This window comes from Engraulis encrasicolus, chromosome 12 (genome assembly GCF_034702125.1).
Source record: "Engraulis encrasicolus isolate BLACKSEA-1 chromosome 12, IST_EnEncr_1.0, whole genome shotgun sequence".
Taxonomy (NCBI): domain Eukaryota; kingdom Metazoa; phylum Chordata; class Actinopteri; order Clupeiformes; family Engraulidae; genus Engraulis; species Engraulis encrasicolus.
Genome location: NC_085868.1, coordinates 6,648,802 through 6,667,119, shown reverse-complemented (window position 1 = coordinate 6,667,119; position 18,318 = coordinate 6,648,802). Strand labels below are relative to the sequence as shown.

The 18,318-nt window shown below is 44.4% G+C and overlaps 2 protein-coding genes across 2 annotated transcripts; both read right to left on the bottom strand.

The window, feature by feature from the left end:
• Positions 1–1,754: 1,754 nt before the first annotated feature.
• Positions 1,755–11,359, bottom strand: ube2g2 (ubiquitin-conjugating enzyme E2G 2 (UBC7 homolog, yeast)). The gene is made up of 6 exons (XM_063211549.1): positions 11,185–11,359; positions 10,698–10,733; positions 10,506–10,551; positions 5,360–5,478; positions 2,983–3,123; positions 1,755–2,440 (listed from the first exon to the last, which is right to left on the bottom strand). The coding sequence occupies exons 1-6, from the start codon at positions 11,225–11,227 to the stop codon at positions 2,328–2,330; spliced, it is 498 nt and encodes a 165-aa protein (XP_063067619.1). The 5' UTR covers positions 11,228–11,359; the 3' UTR covers positions 1,755–2,327.
• A 105-nt stretch (positions 11,360–11,464) lies between these two features.
• Positions 11,465–16,887, bottom strand: LOC134459245 (small ubiquitin-related modifier 3). Its single transcript, XM_063211548.1, has 4 exons — positions 16,733–16,887; positions 15,444–15,572; positions 15,037–15,108; positions 11,465–13,211 (listed from the first exon to the last, which is right to left on the bottom strand). The coding sequence occupies exons 1-4, from the start codon at positions 16,751–16,753 to the stop codon at positions 13,149–13,151; spliced, it is 285 nt and encodes a 94-aa protein (XP_063067618.1). The 5' UTR covers positions 16,754–16,887; the 3' UTR covers positions 11,465–13,148.
• Between the last annotated feature and the right edge of the window lie 1,431 nt (positions 16,888–18,318).

Sequence of the window (18,318 nt, the reverse complement as noted above, 5' to 3'; positions counted from 1 at the left end):
TTCAACACACACAGGCCTTTATTTCATTGGTATAACATTCCTGTGCCACATGCCGACATATAGTAGACACACAAAATTAAAATCCTAAATAAATCATAAATCATGGTGGTGATTCCTTCCTCGTGTCTGCCTTGATTGGCTGCTCTTGTTAAAACTAAACTCTGGAGTGGAGTGTGACTCCGGATGCAGCATTATATATTTTTTTTGATATTTATCTGCAACATTAAAGGAATAAACCACCTTTTAAATTTCACCCTCGACCCCGGGGTGAATTACTGGGCGTCAGACGAGACCACTAAGGCATCTCTGACAATCAGAGTGTGTGTCATCTATACACACACATGCATACGCCGCGTACAGTATATGGACACACGTATACACACTTGGGAACTGTGCACATGTATACATACACACTATACATGTATACCTGCACCTTAGTGAAAAACAAGTTTTCCCCCATTTTATTTCCCCCATTTCCCCATTCATATCCACCACTGATCAGTGTGTCTATGTTAGATTGACAGGTTCTTCATTTATTTAGTATTAACCCACTCACTCTACAAAATGATTAGGAAAGACACAGGGCTTTGTTCATTCACAATATGGGATGGAGAGCGGAGTGCAGTTGAGTTGTAACAAATATTGCTGATATTTACTAAGTCGGGCATCTGGGAATTTTCGTGTGAATGTTAACATTCCGCCATATTGACATGGGGGAAAGTGCAGAGGAGGCGCCGTTGGAAAGATGCAAACAATGGATGCATACTTGTAACATTGTACTTGTCTGATGCTGTAGAACATGGTGAGGTGAAGCGACCTCAAACTCCAATGTTTTGGCCTTATCCCTACTCTATTTACTCTTTTCATGTGACACTGTGTGGCTGTCGGCACCACCATTTCAACATGGGAGAAAACTTTAACCTGCCACAGGTTCTGCATAGCAGACACGTGATTGTGACGCCGACTTGGTGAACTGACAACCAGACTACTGTGAAAAACACCACACACAAGACACTGGCCAATCAGATTCAATTGAGATTGTGTTTTGGTAACACTTTAAGGTTCACAGGTTAGCCACAAATAAATGGCTAGTTACTGTCCATGTACACTAAGTTACTTATAAAACATGTGCTAAGCAAAATCAAGAACCTACTAGGTCTTTATTACCATAAAGTCAAGAAAAAATCCTAAATGACAAAGGAAAATGCCAAGCAAATGATTGATTTTACTGATGTCTTAGAAGTGACTTACACATACAGTCAGGCATATATTATGGTATAACTTGTGAAACCTAAAATATAGACGTCTCCCGCTCAGTATTGACCATGACTGTGTGTGTACTGGATTTGTAGCTGTGCAGTGTGTGGCGTGAATAATGTGATTGGCCCATACTGCTGCTGTTGATGATGAAGAAACCGGCTGATGTGGGGATAAAGCCCTGCATCCTTCCTTCAACACACACACGAATGCGCGTGCGCGCACACACACACGCATGCACGCACACACACACCAGATAAACTTATCCCAACGGATGCACACTCACACACCTGAATATGGCATGCTGCAAACTCAAACACAGGCAGTGTTATCCCCCCCACCCCACTTCATCCTTATATCTGGCCTCCATTTCAACACCTCCCCCAGTTCAACCCCACCCAAGCCACAATCCCCCCCTCTCACACACACACCGCTGCTCCTCCAACCCCCACCTGACACATTTTCCCAAAGCACAACCGCTCTTTTGCCAGCACTAGTCCATGGCTCCTCTCCCCATACACAGGATTTATTAGGGAACTAGGAGGCGACTCCATCACTTTCTTGCTCTCAGAAATCATGAAGAAAAAAAGAAAAAATGTTTTCATGCCACCTGACACCACTCCGAAAGCATCTTCCATCTTCCCAGCACCAGTTCGTAGTCCAGCCATATGCAGAATTGTTGGGGGAACCCATTTTTCCTCTCTCTCCATCATACACACGGGAAGAAAAAGAAAAGAAAAGACTATGTCTTATGTTGTCATGTTGTCCATGAGGCAGACAGAGAGAGAGCAAAGGAAAAGACTGATGTAAAGTGCGTTGAACTGCAACAGGAATGGGGGAGTGGTGGGGATAGGAGAGCCTGGTATGTGGAACCCTCTCTGATGAGGAGAATGGGAGTGAGAGTGTGTGTGTAAGTATTGATGCTGGTGGTTGGAGTAGTAATGAGGGAGATTGGGATGATGCATCAGGCATTGACAGGCCTGAAAATGAAGGGATAGAGAGGGAAGGAAGGAAGGAAGGAAGGAAGGAAGGAGAGGGAGGAGTAAGACGGATGGCCAGAGGTGTTTGTTTCACAGTCCCAGTGATTTGCGTACGATCTGTTTGGCTAGTCGGTAGAACTGCTCTCGGTCCTCTCTCCACATCTTGGAGGCGTCCACGTTGGCACCACTCTCATCATTAGGCTCTGCACAGGGGAAAAAAGAGAAGAACCTCATTTAGACTCAATGGGCCTTATTGATCAAGCTATCATGAGAGCATTGTAGATATGAGCAGACAACTCATCGTACGAAGAGCCTCACGTGAGATTTACTACAAATGCGTACCACACCAATCCCATCGTAAGTGAAGTGAAAGCCCAACTGGGTAACTCCAACTCCCATTGTCATTGTGACCAATCACTCCACAGCACACAAGAGCACACTGCACACAATGGAATTGCATTTATGCCTCACTCTTGCAAGGGGTCAGCCCCCAATGGCTCCCCAAAAGGGAGCAGTGCAGCAGGACACTACCACGCTCAGGGTACCTCAGTCATGGAAGAGGATGGGGGGAGAGCACTGGTTAATTACACCCCCCACCAACCTGGCGGTTCGGGAGTCGAAACGGCAACCTTTGGGCTACGAGTCTGACGCCCTAACCACTTACCCATGACTGTACATAACTGACTGAGAGTGTGTGTGTGTATCATCGCTGTGAGTGTGTGTGTGTGTGTGTGTGTGTCCTCACCTGCGAGCATGCTGACGACTGACAGTAGTATTTTCTCTACACTCTGTACAGGGCTCCACCTCTCTGCGCTGCTCTCGTAGCCCATGGGGTCGTCACCAGGAGCATGGAGAATAGAGATGCACACTCGGCCATCTGGGTAGACTACAGAGAGAGAGAAGAGACTCAGTAGCTTTCATATGTGACGCGCGCGCGTGTGTGTGTGTGTGTGTGTGTGTGTGTGTGTGTGTGTGTGTGTGTGTGTGTGTGTGTGTGATGGAGAAAGACCATGGGGTCACCAGAAGCATGTAGTATGGAGATGCACACTTGACCGTCTGGGTAGACCACAGAGAGAGGACATACATCAGTTACACACTTGACCGTCTGGGTGTCCACGTGTGTGCGAGTGTCTGTGTGTGTGTGTGTGTGTGTGACAGAGAAAGGGAGCGCCACACACACGCACACATAAGCACAATCAAAGCATGGCGGCCGCACTGCTATCAACCACCCACGGTGTTGCACAGCAGATGATATCTCTATTCACTCTCTTTCTTTATTTCTTTGTCTGTCTCCATCTCTCCTTCTCTCTCTCCCTCTCTCTCACAGCACTCCATCACTCTCTCTCTCCCTGTTTCTCTCTTCGCTGTGCACTCTCTCTCTCGATCTTTTTCCTTCTTTCCCTCTCTTGCTCTCACTCACTCATTCACTCCCTACTGCACTCGTTGACCAACCCCCCCTTCCCCAGCCATCGGCCATGGATCCGGATGCAGATCTGTCCACCTGTGGCTGATAATCTCCTGTGTGTCCGTCCATCCATGCAGCTATCGCAGGCCAGCTCGCCGCTATCTCCGGCCCCAACAGGAAGCCCTTTGTCTGGGCACACTTCCCTGACAACCCTGGCCACCCTCCTCCTGGAAAACATTCCAGCAAGCAACTAACTAACCAAACGAGGAAACACCAAGCACTGGAGGTCTGACATGCTCGGGCATGCTTTTTCCCCCTGGTCATTAAAAGACATTTTTTTGGCCCTTATTGGATAGGGCAATGTGGCAAAGGGACAGGAGAGAATGATGGCGAGGGATTGGAAATTGAAAATCGAACCCTGGTCCCTGGATTTATGGTACGCCAAAAACAGATACCACCTCACCCTTTCATCCCAAAATCCAGTCATCCAAATGTGATGGAATGGATTGTAGTTTAAACTGTTCTGATGATTCATATAGAACTCATATAAAATCCCAGAAAAACGTTTAATATGATGAATGGAACATACAGCACACAGTATGAAAGGTGTGGGACCCTTAACCCTTACTACTAGGATGGAAGATGCAGCATTGATTTTTCTCATAGATTATGGTAGCCATATTTGGTGCCCATATTGTGAAAATCGTGGCACTATGGAGGACGAACACCTCGATGATTTTTCATGTCTAGTGACCCACTAACTTGGTTCAAGTGAGAAAGTCCCCCAACTCCAAATTTTGAGCAGGTCACAGGCAAGGTCCAGGACTAACGCGCGCGCGCGCGCGTGCGTGCGTGCGTGTAGGCGAGTGTGTGAGAAAAGTGATAGTGGTGTGCTGCTCCGTATTAGGGCTGCACAATTATGGGAAAAAAATCATAATCACGATTACTTGGGTCAAAATCGGAATCACGACTATTAATCACGATTATTGATTTTTGCTGCATTTTCTATCAAATTATAACGAATTGAAATATAACCAAGAATGAATTATATACAGGATGAAAAAAATAAAACCGAATTGTAGGCAATAGCATGAAACTTATGTGGACAGATTTCTGGCCAGAAACACCAGCCTGTAGTATGTTCTGGCTTCTAGGGCGTTCGAAGGCAGGTCAATAGCCACGATTAAATCCTGATTGAAATCACGGTTTCGATATCACAATTAAATCACGATTGTTGATTATTATCGATTAATTGTGCAGCCCTATGTCGTATGAGCAGGGCTCTAAATCTACACCTGCCGATGGGCCAAATTCTGGTGAAAATTCAGTTCGGCTGGTAAAAAAGAAAACTAACTAGCCACTTTGACTGATAGTGTGTGTGTGACTAGTAAGATTTAACATCTACTAAGTAATTGACGAGTGATGGCAAAATATTCACATTTTGTTGATTTTTATACAAGTATTTGTATTCAGGGCTCTAAATTAACACTCAACTGGCCAACTCCTGGTGAAATTTCAGTTTGGCTAGTAGAGAAGACCAAATTATCAGCCATTTTGACCAATTAGTGAGTGTGTGTTTGGCTAGTAAGATTAGCATCTACTAGCCATTTTGGCAGGTGATGAAAAAAGTTCATTTAGAGCCCTGTTTGTATTTGATAAGATGCGTATAGCACTGCATACGAGTATATGAATAGTGAAGATGTGGTGCTTCTCTTACTGTTGGGATGGAACATGTCGCAAGTGAATTTCATCTTGGGGGGGCTGAGGGGGTAGTCAGCGGGAAAGCTGAGGACGGCGGGGAACACGCCTCCCTCAAAACACGTATCCTCCGGACCCCTGGAAGGGAACACAACAACACAAGGATTTTATTCATTATTTGCTTTTTGGGGGGATTTTAAAAGGGATATCCCACATACTGTCGCATAATGTTTTTACTACTACTACAACTAGCTGCTGCCACCCCTACTTGATTAGATTCAATGGCCAACACCAACATTAGGAAAGTTCACCTCAATGAGTAGAATAATATACACAAGAGAGATACCAGATTTTCAGAAGAGATTCAGAGTTATGAAGGAACCAAATTCCAAACATTTCTCATCTCAGCTCCTCATCTCCCCCTGAAGTCAAGAGCACACCATGAACCATATGGAGAGCCATTACGGAAGCATCACTGCTGATCCCACACAGTAACTGCAGGGCTGTGTGTGTGTGTGTGTGTGTGTGTGTGTGTGTGTGTGTGTGTGTGTGTGTGTGTGTGTGTGTGTAATGGCATCTCTCCTGATCCTCCATATTAACTGCAGTTTTATTGGTGCCGTGTAGCCTCACTGGGCCTGAGCCTCGGGGCGCACGCGCGCGCGCACACACACACTCTCTCTCTCTCTCTCTCTCTCTCACACACTCACTCACACACTCACTCACACACTCACTCACACACTCACTCACACACTCACACACACTATAGGTTTACATTAACTATTGTTGCCACATTTTCTTACTGGGCGCAGGGCCAGTGGGCGCAAGGCCAGACTAGGAGTGCTGCACTTTTAGACCTTCACATCTGGCAACAATGACAACAGCAGCAGGACGAACATAATGGTTTTACAGAGGCTACACACACACACACAAACACACACAACCCCTGTGCAGCCAGATTAGAGGCTTACAGAGGCACACACGCAAAGCCCTAGCTCACCCAAGTTTACACAGTCAAGCACACACGCACGCACGCACACCCAGTCCCTGCTTACCCAAGTTTAGACAGTTAAGTGCACACACACACGCACGCACGCACGCACACACGCACGCACGCACACACTAGAGGTTTACACAGGCATGTTTTCATAAGAGACCTGCTAATATTGTGTGTTTTGGAAATGCAATAAAAAGCGCAGGAGCAGGTATTAAGGGTATCTGCAAGTTCACCTGAGGGTGGGGGTGAGCGAGCAGGAGTGTGTTTGTCAGTTTCTTTCTTTAGAATGAATGAGTAAAAAACAAGTGCATTACAATCCCACAGTATGGACAAAACATTAACTATTCATTGGACAGTAACACTGAAACATGCATGTGAAGTTGTGACACCAATCAAAATGCTGCAGGGAAGAGTGTAGATGTTAGTGCAACTTCGTTCTACAAATGAGCAAGACATTTAGAGAGATTCAGTCAATATTCAGTCAAATCCCAATGTTCCTCAAATTCATGATTGCGTTTTGGATTTTGTACGGCAGACGTTGGGCCTTATTTCACTGCATCTCCAAAGAGGCATCTCCAGAGATGGTTGATAAAGTAAGACACGATTCATATGGGTACACTTTCCGAGATCCATGCAACGGATGGAGGTAGTGCACATCTTTATGCAAGCCACCACCAATAAAATAAGGAGGTAAAGAAAGGAAGAAGGAGATGATCACGCCCCCTAAGGAGACCAGATTTGAGCACACTTGTTTGCTGTTTGTTGGTAATGCGTGTTATGACTTATTTTGGTCTACCAAATTGACAATCTTTTCTATCGTAGAGAGGAAACCTTCTTGTGGTGGGATTAAAAGGGCCTCCACCATTCACCACTTCCTGGGGTTTCCCAGTCAGGCGTCCTTCTAGACTAGGACACAGACCATCACACTCTAGAAAACAGCAAAGGCAGCTGCTCTTGATTTGTTTTTTTATGGTAAGGACAAAATAAGTCTAGTCTTTCTGGAGACCCTCTGGTCTGCTAGTTTATTTCATGCAATATTAGTTACTACAGCAATTTCATGGCCTATACGCAAAATGATCTGGAGAGGGGAAGTAAGGAACAGTGCTCACCTATATCTAGCACAGCGGAGGGCAGACATCTCTATGTCCTATCTTCAAACTCTACGTCCCATTTTTAATCTCTACATCCAATCTCTCATTTCTACGCAGCCTATTAGAAATAGAAACTATGGCAATTTTATGGCCTAGGCATCATCAGTAGCACAGAGCTTGGAGAGGGCTTGGAGAGGATTTTTTTTGGGCTAAGACGTCAGGTGGTACAACCATATCTAATGCCAATAAATCAATTGGAAATTGGCTGATAATGTACTGCAATGAGCATACTTCTTAGATAATCTACAAAACCCCATCTAATCCATACAATAATGGCATTAGATGTGGTTGCACCACCCTGGTGTATGCTCCTACCAAAATGTCATTGTCATCTTCCATCTCTACGTCCCATCTCCCATCTCTATGCCCCACTTCCCATCTCCGAATCATCTCCCCATCTCATGTCCGCTGGCACTGTGTGAAACCCGAGCAGTACTACTCCATCCAGCGGTGATCAATCTCTCTCTACTGCCCGCATTTAAAAGGCAAATCTGCTCTGTGTTTACTTTCCACCCAATCTGCCCATTAAAGCTAGTTCTTCTGACAAGAGCGACAGCAGACTTTATCTGAATGCACAGGGGCCCCCAATCAGTTCCATCGGAACCTAATCGGACAGACACCATCTCACTTCCTCCGTAGCTGCAGCTAGACCCAGATGAGCCGGACAGCTGGAGGGGACTGACGGGAGCTGACGGGCTTGGGAGCGAGCGGTGGAGCGGGAGAGTCACCGCCACCTCCGCTGTTCCGTGTTTGCGTTGGCAGCCTCTCGCCGCTTAAACAAACACTTTAAAGCTCTCCGCACCTCTATCTGTTGATCAGATGGGTTACCGCAGCACCCAAATGAGACCGCACTTTTGTCACCTGCCCGGCCGGCCACCCACCCACCATCGCCCTTCCTCACTGCCACAGGTACCGGCGCATCAACAACAGTTGCCTGGCTACGCAGCACCGCACGCCTGGCTACACACTGCACTCCTGGCTACGCACCGCACGCCTGGTCAGAGCATTATCACTGCCAGTCAACCAAAGTAACGATTAGACTCTCTGCTTTTCATTTTCTCTATTTTCCTTACTGTCACCTAGCAATGCATAGAGTGTTATGGAAACAGGCGTTTTGAATATGCTCATCTCAGCTGTGCGAGGACACCTGTTTCCAGACATAATTATCTACAGGGCTCTCCCTAGACACAACTTTGCCTGGTTGAGGCAGACACTGCCTCCTAGGGGGGCAAGGAGAGAACAGCAGAATACAAAAAAATAAACAGTCCGTCTCACCATTACTGAATATTAACAGCTGTATTTTGATTTGCCTTGCTGGTTCGTCAATGAATGCAGAAGATCCATACAGTCAAGTCAATTAGAGCAAGAGACAGAGACACTGATATACTCCTAAAATCTCTGCTGAAGCTAAGAAAGTAGTAACTGTTTGAATAGAGAAGGCCTTGCCGGGACATATGACAAGATGATACAGAAACCACCACTGTATAGCTTGTGGGTTGCAGCGGATTGCAGGTTGAAATCCACCAACTCTGCCAGTGTTACAGAGAAAAGGTCTCGCTGTGCACTTTCCTTATTTGCCAATGTTTATTGCAATAAAAAAATGACAACCAACCAGACAACATCAACAACAACAACAACAACAACAAAAATCACCAACTGCCATTTAGGGGCTATGCCACAGAATTGCCCTGAGCATGACACCATAACAGCTTCATGGGCATTGCTGATATGACTGCCTCCTGTTCAGGTGGGTGCAGGACAGGTCATGTTTATCCAAACATTTCAGCTGTTAATAACTAGGAAGTATTTCAAAAAGCTGGCTCAGCAGTGACCCAGGTCAAGGTTAGTTTGAGGTAAGTAGTAAGTGGTAAATACTCATAGAAAAGTCAGAGTCCACATTTTCTTTACCAAATGAAATCTGTGGGTTATCGTTTAGCCGGTTTTCCACTTCCTGTATGTTAGCACATAGCCAGGTTTATCGCTTAAGTAGGTCTGCGGAATAGCCCCCTGGACGACTTATTTGAGTTTGAAGACGTTTCACTCCTTCAAGGTCACCTTGGAAATGAACTCTTGTTGTCGTCAATGGAAGGGGTCTAGAGCAGCATGTAATGGTGGACTATTCCCCACGTCCTGCAGAGCTGCCGAAGCTTCTTGGAAAGAAGAGGGAAAGGACTTCGAACTCAAAGGAGACGTCAAAGGAACTTGCTAACCTATTTAGATAATTTTGTTGTGGTGTGGTACCACGCAACCACAATGCCATACGGTTGGTGGGGGGTATTCCAAGAACATGGTTAAGTGATAAACCTGGCTACGTTAACCTACAGTATCATTTAGGTAAGAAAACAAGGACTCTAGGCCCCTCTATTAGATGACTTACCACCACTTCAAGGTTAACTTAACCTGGTTTACTAATGAGTCAGGTTCTTGGAATACTCCCCTGGTTATCTGTTTGTTTATTTGTTTGTTTGTGTTAGTGCTTGCCAGCCCAGTGACCCTTGCTTTAGGCCCTAGTCTGAAGCTGTTATATAGGTCAATGCAGCACGTGTCTATTGCTACCTCAGGCTAAGGAGAAAATCTCCTCAAGTGGGACCATACTTAATACCAAAATCCCCACAATTCAAGCAACTATGAAAAAGACAATAAGGAACTGTGCAACTGAAAGGAACTGTGCAATTTGTTGCAATTAACATGTTATAAACAAGTAATGGTGAAATATATAACGTGTTGTCACAGAGTGTTTAAGGAATGAAAGATTTTGGAGTCACTTAGTAACAACTGAGTTTTTCAGAATGCCCTCAATAAACCCATGTCACATCCAAAGGCTGCCTATGGTTGCACCAAGCAGACAAGTTATGACTAACAACTGGAGCTGCACAGATGACTTGATCATGGTCATTGTAACAATGGCTTTATTGCCTTGCTGTGCCACTGTCACTCTTGCACCCCTGGCAATGCTGGCGCCACTGACAGACAAAGTTGCCTACAATGGAAATGTCATTTCAAGTAATGTTGACACTTACATGATTAAAGCTTCCCACTCAAAGAAATTCTCCTCGTTAATTGGACCTGTTAGGGTAGACAAAATCAGAGCAGAAAAAAACGGTCTCTACGTATTCTGAATAGAGCTTTTGTATGTGACTATAATAACAGCATAATAGACGTGCAATAATCAACCAGAAACTGCTATAATGAATGAACTGTAAGACCCTTACCTGCGACTATTCCTTCTGGGGGATTTAGTGTCAATTCTGTCACAAGAAAAAAATATATATTACAGATGGCAGCACCAAAACATCTTCAGGGTGTGGTTATGTAAATCATGCTCGCATCTTAACTGTGACACGTAGTGGAAAGGATAAACTACAGTGCAAGGAATGACTAGAAACATGCCATGCGTTTTATGCTGCGTTCTTTAATGAGCCACTTTGCCTGAAATAATTATTGTCATCTGGCTGGAGGTATAGTTTGTGAGAGGTAAAAAACAAAGGCTGCTGTGAATTGGTGTTAAATATGTTAAAGCCAGGGCATTAATAATGGCATGTCACATAACGCCATCATATCACGAGTTTTTCCCACTTTACTCAGACGAACACTGACAGGTAGCTAGTAGAAAAGTGTGAACTGATCACATCCAGACTGTAACGCAGGCTAGAACCAGGAGGCGGACAACACACTTGATAATATTTGTTAATTACTTACGCTTATATTCTGCCATTAATCTTTTCAAGGCTGTGCCTGCCATTGTCGTCGCCTGCGCATTTATTTAGACGCTGCAACTTTAAAGTTCGGATGGGCAGGTTGCTAAAAACAAAAAGCCACAGCTAATGCCGCGGTGGCGTACACCCAGCTTCCGCCTTGGCCCCACGAAACCACAGCGCCGCCCTGTGGATCCTACAGACAAATGCTGGGCCTTTCTCAAGAATAAATCCAAGCGTGCATAATAATGAATGAATGAGGACAGCTGAGCTGACACACCAAATCTGAGTACCAAACTATATTTATTGTGTACAGTAGTAAAAGGACAACAAATAATGTACAAATCAGTACAGAAACATGACCAGTTGTGGACAAAGCCATTTCCCAAAAATCCCTCTCTTCACCCCTTCTTAGACAGCCTGGTTGGGAAACTACACGTGGGGACAAATGATGGCCATATGACTAGTGATGAAAATGGCAGGGCTGGGGCTGATGAGCCTGGCTAAGGAAGCATGATGAAAAGCAAGAGGCAGACATCCCCGGTTCAGAGAGCAAGGGTGCGTCCAAACATCCACGAGTTCACCAATTAGTGCACCATGTAAAAGGTGCACATTGTTATTTTGTTCCCCATTTGGTGCACTGTGCTGTGAATGTGTGGACATTTCAGATTCAGTCTAAACATCCTGCCATGTGTGTTCCAGCCACTTCACTCATTCTGATCTTAGGCAAACGAGCTAGTAATACATAATACATTTACCCAGAGGCTGGAAGATACACATGGCAGGATTAAAATAGCAATAATGATCAACCCCCCCCCCAATTCAGGTTTGTCAGTCCATGATGAAAAGCAAAGCGGACGATGAAAGCAGACTTTTTCGTTTATTGTATTGCAAAGACTAAGATGATGGGGGACTGAGAGCAAAATTTGGTCTTACAATGTCCATTACCCTACTCCTAGCCAAAACGACAGGAGCACAAAAAAATGAAAGCAACAAGAAAAATAACGCCGTACAACACAATTTAAAAAGGAAGTCCTTTCTGAAAAAAGCAGACGACTATTCTTCATTAATTATCCAATATTCTTATGCATCAGTGTACCCTCCGTGTGTGTGTGTGTGTGTGTGTGTGTTTGGTCCACATGCTGTGATGTGGTAGCATTGAATATGTAGCAAATCATCTGCCTCGTAAAGACGAGGGGTCGGAGAACACATCGTTCTGTTATACCCCCCACCCCCTTCCCCTCCCTGAATAAAAGTGAATAGATGTCAGATGGAGACACACAGAATACTGAAAGATGATGCTCTTCTGCATTAACAAAAGCGTCCAAATGATGAGAAACTCAATACACTGAAAGACTTAGGAGAGTGAAGAACACAGCGCGCAACAGAAGCCGTAGATGCTCTAAGAGTGAATCTCCAGGCGCCTCTCGTGTGCCTGAGGAAACATTCCTCACTGCCGCTTTGTTTTCTGATGGTGTGGATAGACATGGAGGAAAACAAAACAAAACACACACACGCAACCAAAATGGCAATAGTGTCCACATATAACCTGACCATTTAACCAGATGCTTTGTGTGTGGACAAGCAACATAAAACTTTGCCCATAGTTTTCTTTTTATGGGGGGGACGACAAAAATCAATTATGATCACCGGCACCATGGAGGTAGCATAAGTTAGGCGCAGTGACCAATCCATGCCAGCCTTTAACCTGGGACCCAGATGGCAACACATTGGCAACACAGCCTTAGCTGACCAGCAACCCCCGTTCTCGCACACAAAGAAAGGGGGGTGGGTGGGGAAATAAAATGCATACTTTATTCCTTATTTAGGCAAAACCAAAAAAACAAAAATTGAACCAAAAATTAAAAGAAATAAAAAAAATACATTAACATTGAAAGAGCATCATAATGAGACGTGAAATTAAAATAGCTCAACAAAGCGGAGGCCTGGCGGGCATGCGGGGGGCCTTTAGCATAGCCCTCCGGTCTGCTGCTGAAAAACGTCGATCGTATCCTCATCTTCCATCTCGAGCTGTGGAAAACCAAACACAAGGCACACGTTAGTCCTGAGCTCAATTGGGGTGCTTTTCTTGACAGCGTCGATGCCAACCAAGTTAGCAATGCAATGCAATGTCCCATTGGCAACCTGCTAAGTGGTCAGTAACGACGCTTTTGAGAAACAAAAGACAGACTACGCTCTTGGTAGCCAATAAGGTCAAGCCAGACAACACTCTCGAACTTCCATAGCCAATCACAATAAGGCAGCCCCAAGGGCACAGCACAGATATTCCTTGTGTTCAAGTCATATGAAACATTCTAAAACGTTGCAGAATGTTTCACATTTCAGCCAATCAAAAACAGAGCTGGAGCCATTGCAAACCATTGCAGTAGTTGAAGGCAAGGAACGATTATGTACTCCACAAAACACAACTGCAAAAGCTCACAAAAGGTTCAATTAGACCCAAACATACATTACATGTTACATATGAAAAGATCTATTTGCGTGAGTGAATAAAAAATTGAAAATCTGAGAGTGCTGTCCTTTATCTCTTCAGTTTAATATAATAAACCCAAATTAAAGGCTGCTTTCTGGCAGACACCGTTATTTGTGTGGGTCCTCGTTAATGAATGGCTGAGGGTTAAAAATGACACTCAAGAGGTCTTTAAATTTCGCAAACCATTTTCTTTGAAGTTCTGAAAATGTATACTCGACCTGTGGTCTTGCCATGAAATCTTCAAAACCCATTTACACTGTTCACAGTTCTACTGTTAAAAAGTCCTCCGAGGGCCGTACTATGAACACAAGCCAGGATTCCCCCCTTCACTTTAGGCCCATATTAAAGGCAGCCACCTTTAAAACAGACCCCACCTTCTCAAGGTCCCCTGAATATAGATTAAGTGTATTGCAAATGTATTTTCTAAGATTCCATTACAAAATATGTCACATTTCACGTGAAACTGCATAACATTAAAATTATATAAGGGGGGGCGGATAAAACGGCCTCAAGGGTTGCAAATGGTGCCCGAGACATATGCCGTGGCTCAAATGCCGCAATTGTGCACTTCGGGCACTGTTTTTCAGTGCCTAGGGCGCTCACGCTTAAATTCTCAGTTGAGCAAGTGCACTGAAAGTGCCAGGATGATCCCCTAACAATGGCGGGAAAATGCAGTGCTTGAATGATGGACACTGCACGCACTAAACGGCTGCCATGTTGACGATGACATGGAGGAAATGTGGCATTCAGTTCAGTAGAAGAGTTTGATCAACAGTCTCCTAATTCTGTAAGTAATGTTGATGGGACACCAACCTTTTCATGCCAACCAAAGTATTGCATGTGTGATTGTTGTCCTTTGGGGTGAAGGACATAGAAGCACCAGACCAGACACTGTGCATTGTAAACAGTAGCCAACTCATATTTTGGCGAGCTAATGCCATGCTCAGCCGTCACTTCCAGCGAGGGCACAGTGCATAGTGCTCAAATTTCTCCACAACACTATGCACTAAAGACCGCAGTGCACTGTGCACTGACTGTCAGTGCACTGACAAAAATACGTCATTTGAAACATCGCCATAGATTCCCCACCCCTGACCTAGAGTCTCCAAAGGTCTCCTAAAGGGGTGTTAAGTCCTGGCCTCACATGGAACTAGGAAAGGTACGGGGTTGATGCATCCTACTCTACTTGAAGATTTTTGCAAACATATACATGGATGTGCACGCAGAACCAGCACTCCATCTAAAAAGCTCACTAAATTATTTAAATCTTTGTTCTTTGTCCTCCAAAGATTCTGAATAGTTACATTATACAGGTATGGTCACCTTTCCAGGTGAACCAAAAAAGCAGCTTCTACACCTCACCTGTGCTGGCGTGTCCGTCTCGTTGATTGGCTGGCCGTCAAACCTAAATCGAATTTGCCTTATCGACAAGCCCTGTGGAAAACATAATATAGAAACACAATGTTAAAGTTACTGACACGTGCCGTCTCGTCCAAGAACGATGCATCTCAAGCCTATGATACAAACATGCACATTGCAGTTGTGAGGGTGATGCCTCTATCTAACACACATTGTAGTGGCATATCATATGCTTGTGCAGTGGCACGATAAAGCATCCTCCTACATTCTATCCCCCAATATAACATCATGTCACAAACATTGGCGGCTTGATGTAAACCTGTAAGAATAATTAGCTGTGCATTTCAAAGCAGTTCATAGAACTGTGATACAACTCCGCTCTTTGAAAACAGAAGGTGCCACATGCCTACCTGTCGTTCACAGTATGCCTTCATTAATTTACTCAGAGGTGTGTGTCGTTTAATCTTGAACTGGACCACCGACCCGTCCTGCCCTGCTACTTTCAGATTGATGTGGTCGTTTTCAGTTTTCACTCCCTCCTGAAAGTAAAAAATACACGGGCCAGAGAATAGAGCAGAGTTAGGGCTTGGTGACATGAAAATGCAAACTCAAACATTGTATGACTTGCCTTAACTTGTATTGTTATTAAAAGTGAATGGAGCTCTTGGGCTTTAAATTGCATTGCTGGGTTATCAACTACTTCCTCTGCTCCATGCGCGTGTCTGTAGCCAGCCAGCACGTTAACTCGAACTAGTGATGCATGCCTTTTCAACCAAACAATTCTCACGCAAAAGTCATCACAGGATGTCTTGCGTGCAGAGCTATCAACCAAGCCAATGAAAGCCTGTTACATGCAACCATGGTAGGCTACAGCTGCTGAGAATGGAGCAGCTTACTGTAGATATAACCAAAATATTCCGTCATTTGACGTTCTCTATGCACCAGCTAAGATTAGTAGTCATGGTCACTGATTTGGCATAAATTACAACTTCCCACAAAGTCATCGTAACTAATATTATGAAGTCGGCGTTTGTAGGCTAGTATTAGCTCTCAGAAGCCGACCAAAGGCTAGCGTTGAATTAGCTTTGTAGCTAGTAGCACAATTGCAGAGGATCACATGGTTCAGTCTCCGGCATGACATTGATCAACGAATTGAGATTCATTGTAAATAAAGAGTCACCATCAGTCAAATCATCCCCCGTTTTACATTAACATTTATTCATAAACAACCAACTGAACAGGATTGACGCTAATCAAATGGGCTTTCAAATGGCGGACCACTGTGTGCGGGTTATGTTGCTCCATCGCCGCTATTCTTGCGGCATTTCCCTACGCCAGAGACGTAACGTGGCCGACTAGCGCCACTTCATTTTCACAAAGGAAAACCCGCAAAAGCATACACAGAATTCCACTTCGATTATATTGCGCGGCAGCTCGAAACAATGGCGCAGTTTCAATGAAGGCACACACGGCTCAACCAGCATCATTCTGACCAAAGAAGAATGGCTGTTGCAAAATAAAGAATCAGTATACAAAAAAAAAAATCACCCTTGCCATAGTCATCTGCACAAATGCGCAAACTGACCAACCACCACACCAATGGTGCACAGAACTGAACGCCTGTTTCGATTAATGCTAACCCATACCCATGCAGACACATATTCACAACTTCGCAAATTTAACAGTAATTGGCGCTTACCTTTGGCTTTTCCTCAGACATTTCGAAGACTTTACGATGTACTTGTTCAACGAATTAATACAAGATGCGCCGTCTCCACTTTCGGCTCTCTTTGCTCCACAACGTGCACGCGCGTTGTATTTCCTTCCCCAATCACCGATTGGACAAACCTGCATCATGTGATATTTTCTAAACGGGAGCGCGTACACGGGGGCGCGCATTTCTTTCTCGGGCACGCACATTTGCACCCGCCCCCAACGGCTATGAAGGAAATCATCCTTCTCAAGAAAGAGGTTTGCATAACAATGGAGGAGAATGGTGTTGTAGAAGCGCAAAGACCTGCCCAAGCCTCCATGGCTACGTCTTCTCACAGTGAACGTAAAATTGTAGCCAGACAGGATATCAAAACACTTTATAACTTCATCAGGGCCAGATTTCCACTCAAACAGGGTAGGCGATAGGCATACATTGGGCCATGATTGTCCCATTTTTTTCATTTAAATAAATTATACAATTTGGTAAAGATGGATAACTGAGGGCACAGGGGAGCAGCTATAGTGGAGGCAAGCGGGGCATTTGCCTTGGGGCCCTGCCATATTTGGTAGTGGGGGCCATAGTATGATCTTTGCCGAACGTATGGTGGGCCCTGTCAGTGTTTTGCCTTGGGGCCCTGTGTGCAATTGTTCTGCAACTTCCGCCACTGGAAGGGCTCATGAACAGAAATCAAGGGTCAAGGGTCAAGGACTCCAGGCCTATGGCTGGACACTCTGTCCCCTCTCCATGTCAGTTATATACAGTAGTGACCGATTTAAACAGATCTTGTGTAGACAATATGACATAATGGCAAATTATTTTAAAAGGTTATTCTAAAACTCATCACATGTTAATGTAAAACAATTTATTATAGTAAGCAATTTCACAAGGTCATTGAAGGTCGTAAGGTTTTTTTTATGAGGTTGGGAAATATGAATGTAGACAAGGCCACTGTCATAGGGAGGCCGAACGTAAAAGGCCTGCTAAACAGCATGGAATCCTTTGTTTAATGTATTTTTTGCGCCTTTATCATGACAGGATAGAAAAAATGTAACAGTCAAGTACTAAGGAGAGCGATATGGGGTAGGGCTGAGAAATGAATGACCCAGGCCGGCACTCGAACCTGGGTGGCTGGGACCCATAGTATGTATGCTCTATGCAGTGCTCCACACCACCCCCCAAGCATGCCATCCTTTTTAAAGGTGCACGGTATAATATTTTTAGTAGTTTATTTATTTCCAGAATTCATGCTGTTCAATCACAAATATTATCTTTATCACAGTATTCATTGTGACTGGGAAAATCACTTTTCATACCTGTACATGAAAACTAAGTGGATCTTTCCATGTCTGCCAATTTCCAGCAATACAAATTTTGAGCTACAAAATTTACTGTACTTTGGTCATGATGCTAGTAAATATTTGTTTATTATTTAGAAAACATGTTAAGATCAAATTTGTCAATAGGCAGCAGTTTCAATGAGCAACATAGTTTCAATACCTACTCTGGCCACAATCCTACACAGTGAACCTAAAGGTGAACTGTGTAGGATGGTGGCCAGAATAGGAATTGCA

Coding starts and splice junctions, on each gene's coding strand:
- ube2g2 (XM_063211549.1), bottom strand. CDS start 11,227: ATGGCAGGCACAGCCTTGAAAAGATTAATGGCAGAATATAAGC. Junction 10,734..11,184: donor ATTAATGGCAGAATATAAGC/GTAAGTAATTAA, acceptor TTCTTGTGACAG/AATTGACACTAAATCCCCCA. Junction 5,479..10,505: donor GAGTGGGAAGCTTTAATCAT/GTAAGTGTCAAC, acceptor GTTCCCTTCCAG/GGGTCCGGAGGATACGTGTT.
- LOC134459245 (XM_063211548.1), bottom strand. CDS start 16,753: ATGTCTGAGGAAAAGCCAAAG. Junction 15,109..15,443: donor AGGCATACTGTGAACGACAG/GTAGGCATGTGG, acceptor TGTTTTCCACAG/GGCTTGTCGATAAGGCAAAT. Junction 13,212..15,036: donor AGACGGACACGCCAGCACAG/GTGAGGTGTAGA, acceptor GGTTTTCCACAG/CTCGAGATGGAAGATGAGGA.